Source organism: Rhododendron vialii, chromosome 6a (genome assembly GCF_030253575.1).
Source record: "Rhododendron vialii isolate Sample 1 chromosome 6a, ASM3025357v1".
Taxonomy (NCBI): domain Eukaryota; kingdom Viridiplantae; phylum Streptophyta; class Magnoliopsida; order Ericales; family Ericaceae; genus Rhododendron; species Rhododendron vialii.
The window spans coordinates 29,618,611-29,638,400 of NC_080562.1; the positions used below are offsets into that span (position 1 = coordinate 29,618,611).

The 19,790-nt window shown below is 37.1% G+C and overlaps 1 protein-coding gene across 6 annotated transcripts in view; it reads right to left on the reverse strand.

The window, feature by feature from the left end:
• The window catches only part of LOC131329563 (lysM domain receptor-like kinase 3), a 19,300-nt gene extending 8,215 nt beyond the window's left edge, over nucleotides 1-11,085 (reverse strand). Inside the window, exons 1-6 of one of the 6 annotated variants that reach the window (XR_009200793.1) lie at nucleotides 11,035-11,085; nucleotides 10,409-10,716; nucleotides 10,066-10,155; nucleotides 9,406-9,491; nucleotides 9,184-9,335; nucleotides 7,382-9,095 (exon numbers count right to left, since the gene is read on the reverse strand). Coding sequence is in view for 5 of the 6 variants with exons in the window: in XM_058362764.1 (XP_058218747.1) it covers nucleotides 2,348-2,435; nucleotides 3,432-3,593; nucleotides 9,007-9,095; nucleotides 9,184-9,360 (516 nt within the window). In the remaining variant the exon portion in view is untranslated. The other 5 variants (XM_058362766.1, XM_058362765.1, XM_058362764.1 and 2 more) reach the window with 5 other exon arrangements.
• Between the last annotated feature and the right edge of the window lie 8,705 nt (nucleotides 11,086-19,790).

The window sequence follows — 19,790 nt, forward strand, 5'->3', positions numbered from 1 at the left end:
GATCATAGTCCTGGTGATGAAAGCATTAGAGAGTGATTACAATCTTGCCCCTAAACCATACAATCACCAATTGTCACCAATTGTACCTGGAAAGGAAAAAATGAATTAGCATCAAGAACAATTGCATGGTCACTTTCTGCTTATCTATCTCTGCCTCAGCATTAGAAGGTGATTATAATCCTGACGCTAACCCATACAATCACCGGGCAAGGGTCCTTGTCTAGTTGGACTCCCAACCAGTTCAGTCCAGTTTGGACCCGTTGTGGGCCCTTTTTGGGCCCACAACAATGATTGGAACAGTTCATTTTTTTGAGCTCGCCGAGAATATAAGCCACGCCAAAAATCACATTGATCGGATATAGTTTGATATGGTTTCGAAATGCATTAAGTTTGAGGGGAAAAATTGTGCAACCCTGGATTACAACCCATTCGACACAACTATCCAAAGATAAATGCATTCCGATATCATATCAAATGATATCCAATCAACGTGATTTTAGATGTGACCAATATTCTCGACAAGCTCTAAAACATGAACTGTTCCAATCATTGTTGCGGCCCGAAAATGGCCCACAACGGGTCCAAACTGGACTGAACTGGTTGGGAGTCCAACTGGATAGGACCTTTTCCAACAATCACCAATGTATCTGGAATGTACGAAAGCTATAAATTGAATGCTTATCCTAAAGTAGGCAATTTGCAAGAACCTATATAAAGGAAGCATATTGAAAAAAATGAAAAAAAGTCTCAGTTACCCAATTTGACCAACATTGTAAACATTTCTTTTGTAAGCAACAACCAATTTGTCAAACAATGACATGTATATATAGTGGGGCATTCGAACATGTCATAATCTGGAGTCAATAACAATTACATGCAAAAAAAAAAAGATCAAAGAAATGCAAAAAATCTAATCGTAGTTTTTTCATGAAGAGGTCAAATTGTAAACCATTATAGTAAAAAAAAACCATATATGGAGAGACTATTATACATATCTGAGTAGAAAGTAAAGTGTTATATAGAAAGTAAAGTGTTATATGAGCCTTGTCTCCAGAGGTCTAGAGCATCCTAAATGAGCTAATGAAAAGACCGTACCACAGCTACATACCTCAATACACAATCAGAATCCTTGTTTAGATTCACGGGATACTGATATAATTCTAATTTGCTTTTTAATGCACAGAGACAACAACTACATTAGCTGTGATTCCCGTAAAAATCCCCCGAAGATCATTAATAGATTTCCTACACAGAAAAACTTTTAGACTTGGTGGTTTAAGGAAAAATAGGAATTAGATTAGCACATAAACAAAAGCATTTTGTTAGCCATTAGGATAGCTCTATGTTCCACCAGACGTGTATACGAAGTACCCGAAAAAAGAAGAGAGAGAGAGGAGAGAAAACGCAAACATTAAACCTAACAACTTAAGTGTATTCAGCTATTCATACGAAGATTTAAAAAAAAAAAATTATATAAGTTCACAATAGAGCAAATCTTTGGTGGAATTAACAATCCTCCACTCATGACCAAACTATTGAACAACTTGTATTCAAGTATTAAGGATACGGTTACTCACATCAACCTTTTTGAATTGCAGCAAAGACTTGCATATCAATTAGAAAAGAAATGAAAATACTATCCAGTGAAGGATTTAGATGCTTAAACTATTCATTAAGATTAATTGATGACTTAGAATTATTAGTCAAAATGGGTTTTTCACTAAAGGTTTTTACCAAACACGTAGTGATCAGGTACCGGTATCCAACCGGGTCGGCACATTGTAAGATGCTCTACAAAAGACCATTTCAGAGTCAAAATGTGAAAGAGAAAATAAATGGAAAAAAAAGGTGAAAGTACACGGGACCTACTCAACTACGTGCTCTTTCCACAAAGACCCCCAAACATTTAAAACTACCCATATACACCCCCCCACCCACCCAAACTATAACCGTCAACCACTTAGCACCCTTCTGTGAAAAAAACTGTTAAGATGAAGGGATCAACATGGACAATTTTTATAGATGAGGGGGTCGGTGTGGGCAACTTTTTAGGGGTAGAATCTTCATTTCCTCTCATTACGTCAATGGAGTTAGCTAAGTTTTCATTTCATATAATTGAGGGGGTCAGTATGGGAGGAAACATTAGGTGGTCTCTGTAGAAAAAAGACATAGTTGATGGGGTCTCGTATACTTTCACCGAAAAAAAAACTTACACAAAATCCCCCCGCCGATACTTCGAAGCTCCACTTGTGATTCAACCTTCAAAATCAAAACAAACAAATTGCGAAAATCCACCAACTCATAAAGGAAAAATAAAGCATTAAGAGCGGAACTCAATGAACATAAATCACCATAATTTGAAGTTCAAGAGTTGGCCTTGAAGTAGAATAGCATTGATGATAATGACTTCCAAGAGGTGGTAGATATTTGGCAACCTGTCACAAACATCAGAAACCCAAAATAGAACCCATAAAAATGCTAATTGAGCCATCAGAAAAGAAACAAATAAAGTGTCGCTAACAAAGCGTATGCAAAATGCCTAATTGGGAAACTTCTGTCCGACCGACCCAGTTGGTAAATAGAGAAATGAAGTCATGTAAAATATTGTATCTGGTTTTTCCTCCCTCCAATCAATAAAAAAATCATTTAACAAAATCGAACTAAGAAAACACAAATTTTGGAACTGCAAGTGCCAACCATAGCACAACCATCAAAAAAACACAACACCAACCAAGGATTCTGATGTTTAATCGTACATCATCACAAAAACATGTTCAACAATTCAAGTGCAATACATTACTGGGGAAAGTTATCAGCACTTAATCACAAAACTATGTTCAAATGGTAGAAATGTCTAGAGTGTTTAAATGTCACAATTTCATAACATCCGCATCCTACAAACATATTAAGCCGCATCAGTTAACGAAGAAAACAAATCTGAGGAATTGAATTTTACCCTTTCCACATCAGCCAACATATAGTTTTCAAAAAATTGACTACCTACAGATGCTCTCGCAACCTCCTACCTCTTCATCCATTATTGGGCATTCAATCAAACACCTAGTAGTCGCCTATTTTCTAATGGTTTTGCCTATCTTCTTCCCTAACCATTGGGGTAATAGGAGCTCATATTGTTGTCTAATGAAGTATAGGAAATCATGAAATAACTAAGTTAAATATAGAGTATAAAGAACAATTTAGTCCTATCTCAATCTCTTAAACATGCATTTTTACGAACATATTGAAGGCATCTTTCCGAAACCCAATTGGCTTACCAACTCCAACAGAAACAGAATAGTGAGAGCAAAACTATGAACAAACACATGAGATCTTCAACATATTACATATCAACATTGACCTATTTCTATAATACCAACATTGATCTTTTTCTATCAAGGGATATGTACAGGAAGCATCAAATGGAATCATACCACCCAAAAGAACTTTGATGAGAACTCGTAGCCACCAAATCATACAGGAAGAGAGAAAAAAAACTGAAATCAAAACGTAAGTTGAGACCAAAGGGAACTTTAGACCAAAAGAACCCCAAAAACAGTACCTTTGTGGTCTTGAAACACAAGGTTCCAGATAACCTTTGTGTTCATAAGAAAAGAAAATCAATCAGTTCTTATAAAAAAAAATTAACTAGTCAAATATTGAAAGACAAAGGAAAAGAGAAGTAGAAAAGAACAAAAAATATGTGCGGGTTGCACTCTGTGCAAAAAAAAAAAAAAACCACTTACTAACCATAACCACGGGTACCAGAACAGGACTATGGGAGGAAAGGGATGTGCTTGGGCGGACAGTTGGCATTGCAAGCGATGGTTGATTTGGGTGCTAGATGAGGGAGAAACGATGTGTGTGTGCGTGTGTTTTTTTTTTTTTGTGTGTGTGTGTGAGAGAGAGAGAGAGAGAGAGTGCACTCTGTACTTGGTTTTGGAATAGAAAGGTTTGAATTTTGAATTTCTTGACAGCAATGGAGGTTTTGGGGTTTGAGTGCTCAACAACAAAACTCACGCATCATCTCAATTTTCAGCCATCAACACATTACCTTTTTTAGAGCTGAAACAGACCGTTGGATTTTTGTCCAAATACATCTCAGCCATCGAATCATTTTCAAACTATTTAGGACCATTGGATTTTGATCCAATGACTGGAAATAGAGATGGCTGGCTTCAAGAGAAAAAGCAACGGGAATGGGGATTGTTTTGAGGTCAAATGAGACAGAGGGCATTTCAATGGTTAGGATTTAAAGGAGACATTTGGACCAATAAAAGAGTGACACATAGCGACAGAAAGAGAGTGACACGCAGAGAGATGCGAGAGAGAGAGATACCAGAGAGAGGGAGACAAGGGGGAGGGAGGCGAGATTTGGTGTCAACCTAGGGCTTGGAAGGCGAGGGAGTACTCGACTAGTGTAGTCAATGTAGGATTTTTTATAAAAGTATAATAACAGTGTAACCCAAATAGTTTGAGTAATTTTATATTAACCCCCAAAAGTTAAAAATATTACATTTTTAGTAGTTTCAATTTCATATTAATCCCCATAAAATTAAAAATATATATAAAATAAAATATACATAGCCGCTCCTAACCTTGGGAGCTTCTAGGTACCTCCGCTCCCCCACCCCCGCCCCTGCTACCACTTCGTGCAACCAAAGTCTTAACTGAATATATAGACACAAAAATTCTTCACAAACAATTGGAGAAAAAGAAGAGGTACCTTAACGAAAATCGTACTGAGGTCCAGCCAACTGAGGTTCACAACTAATAGTTGAGTCCTAAAACAGAATGTAATTGTTCACATGTCTTGGAGGGGTTCCCTGAGATGATATTATATCAAACAGTCAAAATATATTAAAGGATCCAATAGTTTGATAGCCTTCAAAAAGAAGTCAAATGATGTTTTCGTACAAATGCTATTTAGGAAATAGCCATTTCTTGAAGATGGTAGAGAACAAACCATATGCAACCAACCTTTTCCGTGACAATAACAAATCCTCAAAATATAAACCCCTGATTCTTGTTGAAAGAAATGAAGTGCTTAATGAACCCAAAAGGAAAATGTACCTAGAGAAATTTGATGGACAAAACTGGAATAGGAGACAAAGTTCATTACTAAGGAAATGATTTACATAGTAAGCACATAAACAAAACACTTGCATGCTATTGTAGAAGTACAATTAAAATGTGTTTCTAACCTAGTGTCATGAATATATCATTGTGGTTATGAGCACCGAGATCACAATTGGTTTCCAATACAACTTTTGAATTCTAAGAAAAATATAGATCCAAATGGTCAGCACAACATAAGATCCTTGTGCAGAAGGCTCCGGCTATAGCAAAGTAGAGCAAGGTAGCATGCAGGCAGCCTCGCCCTCATTTTTTGTGGAGAGGCTGATTCTCATGATAGGAATTTCCACCCCAAAAATCTATTGGAGGCCAAAGAGTGGAGTGTGTGCTAAGTAAGAATATCAAATGATAGCTACTAACACCAGTATGATGTCAACGGGATGCAACGTTGAGGGGTCAGTGAAAGTCACCAGACTTACAACAGAGGCACTTCATAAGTCGAACATAGCTTAGCCAAGAAGTAACCCGCTCATGGCAGAGTAGTCCACCAATTTGTGGTCCAAAGCATAAACCTTGTAAATACCACACTCAGCATGCCATACAATGTGATCGTTTTTTAGATGAAAAAGGCAACAATATTTGAGTGTTATTAAGTGATGCAACTACTTACAAGGTGTTATAAAGAATAGGTTCAGGCCCCTACCATCTGGCGTCGTTGTCAATTTTACCATCTGAATGGTAAACTCAAGCTCTTGGTGAATTAAAGACCTGCAACAAAAAAGAACATGAATATCAACAATTGATTTGCAATAACTTTCATATCCTTGAGCCTTGCTATGCCTTTATACCACCAAAGAACCAACCAAGGTGTCCTGCGACTAAGGTTCGGGCGATATGCATTCCATGGTCACTAACAGTTAAAGTTCACTTAAACAACCAAAAACAAACTACCATTAAAAAAACAACACAAAAAATAAACTAAGAGAGCAATTACAAAGAACATACCTAAAGGGATCTCAATTCATACCCGGGAAAAAATTATAAAATCAAAAGCACTTTCAGAGAGTGAGAGCTTTGCAATCGCAATATAGCCTTGGAAGAAAGATCGGTTGCATTACGACCCACCCTAAAGGTAGGATAATGCACAGTGTTCTAAAAAAAAGGAATTAATCGCTGGCAAGACCTATGCAACTAGATCCAACTAATCACTACACATGATTAATCACTGATTACGAATTGCTATGCACCAATTACTAGGCCTCGAAGCTCGAAGTTGGTTGGCCCCCCTTACTAGCGCCTAGCGACTTTTAGAACATTGATTATGTACTATAGAAATGTATCGTGGCAATGGTGCGTCAAAAAAAATAAAATTCTCTTTCTATGTCTCTTCCATTTTTAATTGCAAAACATACAATGGCCATAGCCACAATCAAACGAAGAGGAAAACAAAGAGAACTAAAGTAAGAAATCTGAAAGTTAAAATGCAATAGAATTTTTTTTAATTAGCATGTTCAAAACAATCAGAAGAAATGGGCTGAGTACCTCCTGTGCCAATAACAAACTAAGTTACACCTCATCGTTCAGCCAACCAGCGAAATCTTCCTCTTCAATAAACGGGTATATAACATTGTTGTCTCTCTTTATTTTAAAGTTTTATTGTGAATGTTCACCCCCACACCAAAATCCTGACTACGTCCTTGCACAGAGGCATTTCATAAGTTGAACATAGGTTAGCCAAGAAGTAATCCACTCATGGCAGAGTAGTCCACCAATTTGTGGTCCAAAGCACACATCTTGTAAATACCACACTCAGCATGTCATGCAAAGTGATGGTTTTTCAAAAGAAAAAGGCAACAATATTTGGGACTTAATTAAGTAAAGCTACTTGCAATGTGTTGGTCATAAAGAATAGGTCCAGGACCCTGCCATCTGGTGTCGTCGTCAGTTTTAAACTCTGAAGGATAAACACAAGCTCGTGGTGAACTTGAGTAACATCTAAAATTGATGACGTTTATGCTATGACTTCTAAGAAAAAATGATGTAGAGCCTGAGTTAAAGGCATTTGTAATTAGCCATTATCGGGTAACAATTGTTTTCGATCTAGGCAACAAAATGCAAGCACGTAAACCGGTTATGGCACAAAGCATGAAGATGGCTGATCTAAATGAATAAGACTTTAAATGGACATAGAGATAGAAGGCCATTTTTCAAATTTGGCAATCTCACAATAGGGATGCTAGATTAGGGAACCATCCTTAACCCTATTTAGCACCATCTCCCATCGGTTGAAACATCTGCAACAAACAAAAAGAGACATCATATCAGTCAAAACAATAATATATTCTTAATCCCAAAGGTCCAGTCAGCCACCTTGGGCATAATATGTCAAAAATTGTATTGTTAGAAATCCTGTTCACCCAGGAAATGAATCTACTAAAAAGATATCAGCAAACAAAAAGAGACATCATATCAGTCAAAACCATAATATATTCGAACGGATATTCATTTCTTAATCCCAAAGATCTAGCCAGCCACCTTGGGCATAATATCTCAAAAATTGTATTGTTAGAGAAATCTTGTTTGCTCAGGAAATGAATATACTAATGTTCGTTTCAATTTTTTTTTTCAGGATCTAAAGGAGGCAAAATACCCTTTCTAACTACAACTGTGGTCATGTTTTTTACGTCTCAACACTTCAGTCATTCTGGAAGTTCACTTTTTCATATATTACTCAAGCTCATGTCTGATCTTAAGATGCCAAGTAAAAAAATGAATTGATTTTTTTCAGTACGAGCATTTAACAAAGGATGAAAATAGGTTTCTCAAGACTATGAAATGTTCATAAGATCAGTGCGATTAACTCCGAAAATAATGTTAATCAAGGGGATTCTTTGCACACAATAAAACTCTAATAGTCAAAATAATATTCTCATCCATTCGGAATCATCTAATTGCACTATGAGTGGACAATGATGTATTTCTTCATACCTTAATCGGGCTCCAAAAGCTAAAAAGTGAATCCGACATATACTCATGGACAATTACAAACTCAATCCAGAAATGCTTTTAGCTTCAAATAAAGTTAGGCCTTTTCCATAGCATAGCATCAACAAAAGTGGTAATCCATAAGAGGATGGAGAATCTGGAAGTCTTCAACTCCAAATCACCCAAGGCTTCATGCAAATGGAGAGGAGAATGCTATGCACTTTATTTCATTTTATACTGAACTAAATTTTTTAGCCAAGTATTAAAGGTAGAAAATGATTGATAGATCAATTCATTGAAGCTCAGTAGCTCACAACCAGTGCTTAACATAGAGTGCAGTGATTAAAGGCTTGCCACTTCAGTAAGCAATCTACTGATCTAAGCCGATGACGGCATCAAAGGGTGATTATTACATATAACAAGAAGTTAAGGTAGGAAGTGTACGGCCCTGTATAGTGTATAAAGCTGAATGTAAAAATGGTTGGTCAAGTAACATCAATTAAAGGGAACACCACATCAATTAAACAGAAGGAACTATCAAGTCTCAAGTGATAATATTACAAATAAAACAAACATATATTTGTGTCAGAACTCTCTAATATAATCAAACTCAGGACTGTACTTGCACGTGGTGCTTGCATGAGTTTAAGATTGATTTACTTAGACACATCAATTTTGGTATTGTCTAATGAATTTACACCTATCTTTCCTTCAAGGCTGAACTATGTCATCCCACAAAATTAGTGTAGAAAATCATTTTCACTATGTCAACAACTTTCATGAAGTGTGGACTTGTTCTGGTTCACATAGAAGAGTGCAAAAATAAATCAGACCGGTTTACTAAGGAAAACATAAAGCAGCACCTCTCTCGCAAAACATCCCAAATCCCATGGTTTATAATTGGAGTTGATTTTACTTTACCATTAGTAAACATCAAAGTTATCTTACTCTGGTGGCATGTATCCGAATGTTCCCACAAGACATGTTGGCAGTGACACCCCAACCTCAGTCAGCTTTGCTAAACCAAAATCTGCAACCTGAAAAGAAAATTTCATTAAAATAATGATGAACCAACTTTTACGTGGTCCACAACAACACATGACAAGGAAAGAGCGTCAACACAACCTTGCCATGGAAGTTCTTGTCTATCAATATATATGCTGATTTTATGTCACGATGTATATAGACAGGAACCGTATGCTCATGCATGTATTCAAGTCCTCTCGCCCAGTCAAGTGCGATTTGCACTCTGGTAGACCAGGGCAGGGGTTCATTGCCTGGAAACGTATAGAGGTATATCATAATTGTTCTAGAGCACTAGATAAAGACTTGCCATGCACATGTTACCTGATCCACGTACTCAAATTGCCATTTTCAATATATTCATAGACTAGGAAAAGAGAGCCCTCAACACAACACCCTATCAAATGCACCTGCATTAGATGCCAAAGAGTAAGTTACAGTGACCAAAGTACAAAACGGGAAAAAAGAAAAAAACTGACTTTTCGAAGACTAACCAGTAAGATGACAAAACAAAAGGGTCATAAAATATCTTAAACCAAAATTTAACCATAGATGAACACTTAAAACAATTCCCTCAACAATAACTATATGGAAACCAAACCTAAAATTGCATATGATAGTGCAATCTAAAATCCACCTCCTACCACTAACTAGGCGCATACTTTTTCTTTGCCACCCTAATTACTCAAGCATTCCATCTATATCCCACCACTTTCCATGAAAACAAATTATTATCTTCCATATTGCTTTTTCACTACTAGGCAAGAACAATATGCTGGCTTTCATGGAAACAACTGTAACATCCCTAAATAGTTAGCTACAATTATTTAAATCCTTTGATGATGAAATCTTGAAGTTCTAGAAAGGTGTAAAATGCCAATACCACTTCAGGAGGAAAGTTCTCAAACTTTGCAAGTAACAGTAAGCCTATCATTGAGATACAATTCTATTGATTAACTGCCTGCCTATAGAAAAAGACAATACCAGGTTTAGGTGATGAACATGTGTTAAAACCTTCAACTCAGCAAGAAACTCTCTTGAAGCTTGCATAGCCATCTTCTTGATTGCAGCTTTCTGCACAAGAGTTCCTCAATAAGAATTAGCAAAATTCACATGCATATTTCAGATTAGAAATGAGCACAACATTGGTAAAACCAGACTTGTGCTTGCCAATATGCATGAGTGAGTGGCTTCTTATGATGGAGAAGCCAGTCAAGAAACAAAGCTAATTATATCAACACACTGCAAAGTGTGAAGTTAATCAACTGGTATCCATTTTTCTTTTTCCATTTTGTTATGCCAAGTGATGAGATTAACAACTACGAACCTCGCCTCGCAACTCAGCGTAGTAAACGGCCCCAAATCCCCCTTTGGCCAATCTTATTAGCAATATTGAAGTCATTAGTTGCCTTCGCAAGTTCTTCATAAGAGAATTCCACAAATTTGTCCACTGTTGTGCTGGCAAGGCCTGAAGAAGCACCGCCAATGGCGCTTGTACCATTCCCATAAGTACCTCCAGGAGCCACTCACAAGCAAGAGAATTATGCGTCAGGGTAATTGATATTCAACATCATCATACCCAAATTCTTTGCAGCATGTGAGTTGGACAAAACATGTAGACCCGCAAGGAATGTGCTTCAGAACATGCATTAGTGTAAGAGAAATGAAATACAGGAAAGAACCAAGGGAAAAGGTCTAGGAATCCAGTGTTCCAAGGCATACACATAAATATCTGGCACACATAAAAACCACAGGAACAACCAAAAAATGACTCCCATAGTGTATAAAATTTGAGGATTCTCCTTAAAATTGGTTTGTCAAAATTGAAAAGTATGTCGATACTGGTTTCTCATTCTTTAGCCAAGAGGTAAATGAGCTCAAAAGGGAATTCCAAGTCCAAAACATCCATGGAAATAAGAAATAAGGAATAAGGCAAGAAGTAGGAAGACGTACTTCTTGCAGTATCAAATGATTGATCTTCAGGTGTTACAGAAAGCAATACTTTTTTTTTTTTTGATCCGCCCAGAAAGCAATACTTGATCTTGCACTTTCTTCTTTCTGTAAAGTCCAATACATACGGAAAACCCCAACAACAGCGCCCCTGCCACTCCTGCTACAGCTATGACCCCAACTGATACTCCTGCTCGTACTAAAGGTGACAAATAAGCTTTAAAAGTAGCAGCAAAGATCCATAATTATCCTCCTGTATTTGCAAGCAAAGAAGGCAGGCACCTGTGCTGCAATGGAGAAAAGAATACGCAAGTATCATACGTTAAATACTTATAGACCGGCAAAAATTCTAAAATCAGAAGCACTTTCAGAGAGTGCAAGCTTTGCAATCGCAATATAGCCTTGGAAGAAAGATCGGTTGCATTACGACCCACCCTAAAGGTAGGATCATGCAGAGTGTTCTGAAAAAAGGAATTAATCGCTGGCAGGGCCTATGCAACTAGATCCAACTAATTGCTACACATGATTAATCCCTGATCACTAATTGCTATGCGCCGATTACTAGGCCTCGAAGCTCGAAGTTGGTCGACCCCCCCGACTAGCGCCTAGCGACTTTTAGAACATTGATTATGTACTATAGAAATGTATTGTGGCAATGGGGCGTCAAAAAAAATACAATTCTCTTTCTATGTCTCTTCCATTTTTAATTGCAAAACATACAATGACCATAGCCACAATCAAATGAAGAGGAAAACAAAGAGAACTAAAGTAAGAAATCTGAAAGTTAAAATGCAATAGAATTTTTTTAATTAGCACGTTCAAAACAATCAGAAGAAATGGGCTAAGTACCTCCTGTGCCAACAACAAACTAAGTTACTCCTAATCGTTCAGCCAACCAACGAAATCTTCCTCTTCAATAAACGGGTATCTAACATTGTTGTCTCTCTTTATTTTAAAGTTTTTGATTATGAATGTTCGCCACCACCAACCCCCTCCCCCAAAATCCTGACTACGTCCTTGCATAGAGGCATTTCATAAGTTGAACATAGGTTAGCCAAGTAATCCACTCATGGCAGAGTAGTCCACCAATTTGTGGTCCAAAGCACACATCTTGTAAATACCACACTCAGCGTGTCATGCAATGTGATGGTTTTCCAAAAGAAAAGGGCAACAATATTTGGGACTTATTAAGTAATGCTACTTGCAATGTGTTGGTCAGAAAGAATAGGTCCAGGATCCTACCATCTAGTGTCATTGTCAGTTTTAAACTCTAAAGGATAAACACAAGCTCATGGGGAACTTGAGTAACATCTAAAATTGATGACGTTTATGCAATGAATTCTAAGCAAAAAAATTGATGTTGAGCCTATGTTAAAGGCATTTGTCACTAGCCATTATCATGTAACAATCATTTTCGACCTAGGCAACAAAATGCAAGCACGTAAACCGGTGATGGCACAAAGCGTGAAGATGGCTGGTCTAAATGAATGAGACTGTAAATGGACATAGAGATAGAAGGCCGTTTTTCAAATTTGGCCATCTCACAACAGGGATATGCTAGATTAGGGAACCATCCTTAACCCTATTTAGCACCATCTCCCATCGGTTGAAACATCTGCAACAAACAAAAAGAGACATCATATCAGTCAAAACAATAATATATTCTGGTCCAGTCAGCCACCTTGGGCTTAATATGTCAAAAATTGTATTGTTAGAAATCCTATTCACCCAAGAAATGAATACTAAAGAGACATCATATCAGCAAACAAAAAGAGACATCATATCAGTCAAAACCATAATACATTCAAATGGATATTAATTTCTTAATCCCAAAGATCCAGTCAGCCACCTTGGGCATAACATCTCAAAAATTGTATTGTTAGAGAAATCCTATTTGCCCAGGAAATGAATATACTAATGTTCGTTTCAATTTTTTTTTTTTTTCCAATTTGGTTGTTTTGGCCATTTGGTTTCCATGGACCAATGCGATCTAAAGGAAGCAAAATACCCTTTCTAACTACAACTGTGGTCATGTTTTTTATATCTCAACACTTCAGTCATTCTGGAAGTTCACTTTTTCATATATTACTCAAGCTCATGTCTGATCTTAAGATGCCAAGTAAAAAAATGAATTGATTTTTTTCAGTACGAGCATTTAACAAAGGATGAAAATAGGTTTCTCAAGACTATGAAATGATCATAAGATCAGTGCGATTAAATCAGAAAATAATGTTAATCAAGGGGATTCTTTGCACACAATAAAACTCAATAGTCGAAATAATATTCTCATCCATTCGGAATCATCTAATTGCACTATGAGTGGACAATGATGTATTTCTTCATACCTTAATCGGGCTCCAAAAGCTAAAAAGTGAATCCGACATATACTCATGGACAATTACAAACTCAATCCAGAAATGCTTTTAGCTTCAAATGAAGTTAGGCCTTTTCCATAGCATAGTATCAACAAAAGTGGTAATTCATAAAAGGATGGAGAATCTGGAAGTCTTCAACTCCAAAATCACCCAAGGCTTCATGCAAATGGAGAGGAGAATGCTATGCACTTTATTTCATTTTATACTGAACTAAATTTTTGAGGCAAGTATTAAAGGTAGAAAATGATTCATAGATCAATTCATTGAAGCTCAGTAGCTCACAATCAGTGCTTAACATAGAGTGTAGTGATTAAAGGCTTGCCAATTCAGTAAGCAATCTACTGATCTAAGCCGATGACTTCATCAAAGGGTGATTATAATCCTGCAACTAGTTCATATAATCACCAATCCTACCTAAAACGGATAAAATAGACATTAGTACCAATAACAAATTGCATAGTGAATTTCCACTCATCTACCTCTGTTTCTTTACCCAAATCGTGACTTTCTTAAAAATGATATCTATCTTTTGTCCCTCTACGTAAGATTATAACATGCTCATGGGGAAATGGGAGGGAGTTTTGGGTTGTTATGCATTAAAAGCCGGACACAAAACTTACTCATAACTGGTTTGACATGGGGATAGTTCTCCTTCCAAAATGAATTTTGCAAGTATCAGTGAGGCAAAAACTAAGGGATTTAGAAACTAAATCACAGAAGCCACAATTAGATACATATGATCACAATATTCACTATCATCCACAATGCATTAGAGGACTTCCAAATCATGTGACCATTAAAAAACTGCTTTTGTCCCACGAGAACACCACCAAACTTATTATTTTATCACAGATCAACCAAAAATCCTAAAAATAACTACCCAAAAAAGTATTCCAAAGAACTTGAAATGCAACTGCGGCTTGCCCCACAGACAATATATAAAACAGTTCCCGTTTTTACAACATCAAAAAATGGCACCACATCACACTTTCCTCTCACATAATTCTAGACTAGATGAACAATTAACTTCACGCTTTTACCTATGTATACGTATATGTAGGGCTAACAAAGGAACTAAACTGCTCAAGCGAGACTAATCGCAATTCTAGGAATTGGACTTCGAACTCGTGCTCGCTTGTTAAGCAAAAAGAAACATATGCGTACATATATAAAGCTTTCAGGGCTAGTTGAATACCATGTCAGCAGAGCTAGACATGGTCTTACATCTCAACATAGAAACAATTTAATAACTTATAATCATGGCATGGATCAAACCCAAATCAAGAAGCTATATCAAAATGAGTGAGGAAACAGAGGCAGCAATACTCTAGTAAAGGCTTTCTTCCATGATTCCCTTGCCTAGAAGACAAAAATTCTAACAATGCCTCACGGTTAGCCTTTTTTCCATTACGGTGATGGTAACAGAAAAAGTTGCTTCCAATAAAATACCTCACAGTTAGCCTTTTTTCCATTACAAGCCTTCTCCTTCCCAAAAATCCTGAGACAAATAACCAAAAGATAATCATACCCACTGACTTTTGTTTCACCACATGGAAGATATAAGTTGCTTACTACTATTTAGTAAAATCACCAAGAAAGCGTCCTTTTGGTCTGCTGCTAACTTTTTATACTATCTGCTGCACAAGACCAAATTGTTGAAACAAACAATGGAAAACAATACCAGATGGTATCCTCAGAACATTTCAATTAGACATCACAATCATGAGCTCACAAACAAACTAATGCAGGTGGAGTGCATACCTCGGAAACTCTTGAAATGGAAAGGAAGCCGCCGAAGAGAGGCACACCATCATACTCATACACATACTCATCAACATAGCATCACGTTTGAGGAAGAATCCACTCATCAAAGCTATCGTCTGAAAGGTTGTAACACATAAAGCTATTGCACTAAGATAACCCCAACTAGTGCTTAGTTTGCTTGATTCAAACTAAAGATACATCTTTGCTTTAGGTTGTATCATACAAACCTTAAAAAAGCCAATAACAATGAATGGTGGAGTGATAAATCATGAGATAGATTCTACAATTAAGAAGAACAGTGCAGTAGACTCTAGGAAATGTCACACCAAAAACTTGATCACTTGCCATTCCCAAAAAAACATGATCACTTCTTTAAAAGAATACTAATTAAAAGTAAAGGTACAACGACATTGCAATTAACGTTCGACATTTCCTGATCTTCAAGTTACCAAGTACCTGCTTTGTAATGTCATTATCTTTCTCTTCGTAAGCCATAACACAACCTTCCTACTCGCTGCTTCTGATAGTTTTTCCTCCAATTTGGGTATGACTTCTTGACAGGTTTCCTCAAGTTTCCGATGAATATTCCCCCGTCTCCAAATCTTCTGACAGAGGTCACAAAAATTGTATCAAACCTGAAACAGCTTTTTGCCATTTCAGAATCCTCACAAGATGACAACTTTTCCGAGCTCTTAACTTAAACAAAGCCACAAAGGTAATATCCCCACAGTTAACACTTAACACATACCCTCTAATAGAAACCAGTACATAGCAACATACACACATGTAGATATGACGAATATACATTTCCATACTAATAATAAACCCCATGTGAAATAAAAAAGTGTACCTTGTTAAGATCAAGAGCCTTGGGAGTTTCCTCTGCCTGCTCCAACATCTACTTCTCTCCGGTCAAATTGTCACGAACCAGCATGAAGGCTTAATAAGAAAACCCCCAATTGAATTAACATAGCTACTTTCTCTGTCAACTCTTTGAACTTCCTATCAGCCCTCTTCATCTCAAGCTTTATCACAGCCTGAATCAAAGGATTACCCATGAACTGAACCCATTTCCAGAACTAAACCAAAGCAAAGCTCAATAGCTCAAGTAATATTACGCCCAAATCTCAGAGGTTTTGGCAAACTGGTCATAAACTGATTACTAAATCCATAAGGAAAAGCTTGAGCATAAAGAATAAGAAAATAATAAATCATCAACCAAATGAACTATATTACAATGCATCAGCATAGCAAAGGACAATAATCTTGAGAAAAAAAAAAAAACAGCATTTCCAAACTCCAAAGAACGATGACAAAAACAGAACTTGAGAGAACCCAAATAGCCCAATCTCAACAAAACTTCAATTATTTCAAGATTGATTATAACTGACAATATACTAATTTATGTGTATGCTTATGCAAATATACCTTGGTAGAGCCAGTTCCTAAGCATCTTCTCTAAGATCATGAGACAAGAAGTTGATACATTCATGTAACTCCTCCAAGTAAACAAGCGAAACAAAACTGCAAGAAAAAGATAAAATCCCAGACCACACCAATGCAATGAATACAAAATGCCACACAATAAAATCATTTTTTGCATAAACAACTTAGGAAAGGCCAGAAAAGTTGCGTATCCAATCTCAACAAATATTTAGCAGAGAAGCATATCCTAGGCATGACCAAAATAAAGACAATCTAGACCCTTTTTATTATATCTTCAGGACAAGCACATAGGAGTAGTACTTCAATTTACACACCACACATTTGCTGAATTGATTTGTCTCTGCTTCCGATCCACTAATACAAGCAAAACCCATGACCCCAACAGACGTACATAACACGAAATATCGACCACACATTTGCTACCTGACTCCCACACACCCCGCTTCTCTGCATACAAAGCAAAACCCATGACCGAGGCTCCAAATATCCGAAAATGGACGAACAGAGAGTTTTCGATTTGAATAAAAAAACAGTACAACATGCCCGGGTAGCAAGCCCGAGTGAAACGGCTTTCCTTATCACCATAATGACTGCACTAACAACTCGAACAACTAGCATAAGGTGCCGTCGGTTTTGGGTACGCTTCTTGCCCAGCGAGCACAGTTCTAGCCTTCTAGGATTATATTATTAGAGACTATTGGGTTGTGAAGCAATGGTGCCCGCAACAGAAACTTCTCGCTTTTCAGACCTACAAAGAGAGAGAAGATAGAAACGATCTCTTTTTTCTTCATGAGATGAAATGCGTGCGGGATAAAAGGTGGGAATTTAGGGGGATTTGGATGGAATAAATCGTCGGTACCTTTCGCCGCTGCAGAACTCGTGGATGCGGCCGCGGCCGGAGAAGATGAAGAGGCCGATGTCGACGTCGCAGAGGACAGAGAGTTCGCTGGCTTTCTTCATGAGACCGCTGCGTCGTTTGGAGAAGGAGACCTGACACGGCTGTTCTCTTCTTCGATTCGCTTCAACTCAGGAAAGGCCAGAAAAGCTGCGTATAACCAAAACCCTAACATCTTCTGGAATGGGGGTGTCTAGGGTTTTTTATAGAATGGCGTTGTTTGGCCCGGGGTTAATATTGGGGTTTGGAGGAGGGAGGGGAGCGGGGGGAGCCATTGTCAGTTTAGACTTTAGAGAGAGAGAGAGAGCAGAGCAGAAGGAATGAAACGGTATGCGTGACGCGCAATTTATAGGTTCAGGTCAGTGATGATAGGCGGCTGGGATTAAGCTCCGGTATGAGATCGGACGGCTATGCCCGTTTCTGTAAAGGCGGTGCGATCGTTGCTAGCTGGATGGATTACGTCAACAACAAAGCGACAACGGTCCCTTGATTTTTTGAACTGGCGACATTGTATTTTATTTATTGAATGATTTTGTCAATATTTTGGAAATTATTGGTTTGTGGCATATATGATGGTTTTGTGTTAATATTTTGTAATTGGTTTGTCTTTGGTAGGAGACCACATTATTTATAATGGAAGACATTTGTTTGGTATTTTTAGACATTTGTTTGGTATTTTTTTATAGGAATATTTAAATATCCATCCTATTTTTTCATATTATGTAAGAATTCATCATCCCTTTTTTCATGCTTATGATTTCATCCTTGCAATATGTAAATTACCTCTATTACCCTTTATTCTATTTTATTATATTGATTCTATTTTATATATTGATATATAGATATTAAACATATGAGAGAGAGAGAGAGAGAGAGAGAGAGAGAGATTGGGGGGACGGATGAAGACAGAGAGAGAGAGAGGGATGGATGAATTCCAATCCCTACAGTTACGGCTAAATATTGTTTCAAATAAACTAGAGATTGAACAGGGGGAAGGAAGAGATCCCTAATTTCAAACTTTCAAACTTCCCACAAATCCCTTTAATTTCTTAGTTCCTTTAATTTCGGATGGTAGATGACGGTTTTTCTCCATATTTAACTCCCACGTCTATTTCTTCATCCTCGTCCTTATTCATCCTCGTCCTCGTCCTTCTTCATCCTCGTCCTTCTTCATCATCTTTTCTGCAACAAGGTATGCTCCTGACCATTGTTCATGAAATTGTAGTGTTTTTGGTGTTAGTTTCATGGTAATTTGTTGTATTATTTGCCTGGTTTTGTAGTCTAAGCAAACCCCATTGTTTTTTATTTTTTCATGGTTACTTGTTTGCATCATTTACCATGAAACGGGTTTGGTCTCTCAATCCATCTATTGCTTAAAAGTTGCCATGTATCTTTGGTGTAGGCTTAGCAGACTCACTTGGTTTTACATTTTTACGCCTTATTCATTGATGAAGTTGGCCAACCGAATGACAAAAAATCATATTTCCCATTGTTCTTATTTCAAAATACATGGTTAAATTACCATTAAAACAAGAAATAACATTACACAATCAATCTGTTACATGGTTAAATTACCATAACGATTTTAGAAATATAACATGATCAATTGACCACAAATTTGCAGTTTTTTTTATATTGTTCAGGTTGGCCAACCGGAAATGAAAAATTCATGGCTAAATTACCACAAGAAAAAAGTAGTTACTCAAATCGTATCGTGATTAGATGGTTAAATTATCATTTCATTTTATGGTTACATTACCCTAAAATGAGTTTGTCTATTTTTTCCATTTTAACACTATGTACAAATGTGGTATAACTGAAAATTTGTATTCCATGCAGGACTGACATGGCAAGTGAATTAATCATGATGTGTCAACATGATGGCAAGTTTGCAGCCATTCGGATGAATCCAGGGCATGATTTCAGCACTGTCATCAATAAAATATGTGCCCGGTGGTCCGATCTTGACCCGGATTCTATCATATTGAACTACTCTCTCAACGATACAAATCATATAATATTGGACAACGATGACGATATAATCAAACCGTTACATGGTTAAATGGTTAAATTACCACGACGATACATGGTAACATTACCATGCCGATTACAATAATACATTACTGTTAACATTGAAATCATGGAATGCAACACGCACATTAAAGGGCAACAAATTTAGCACAATGGCCGTAAACCAATCAGTTATATAAGCGTAACTTCGCTCCAACTAGGAAAACCAAACTAAACAACCGAAGAACAAAAGGGGGTTTAAGGGATAT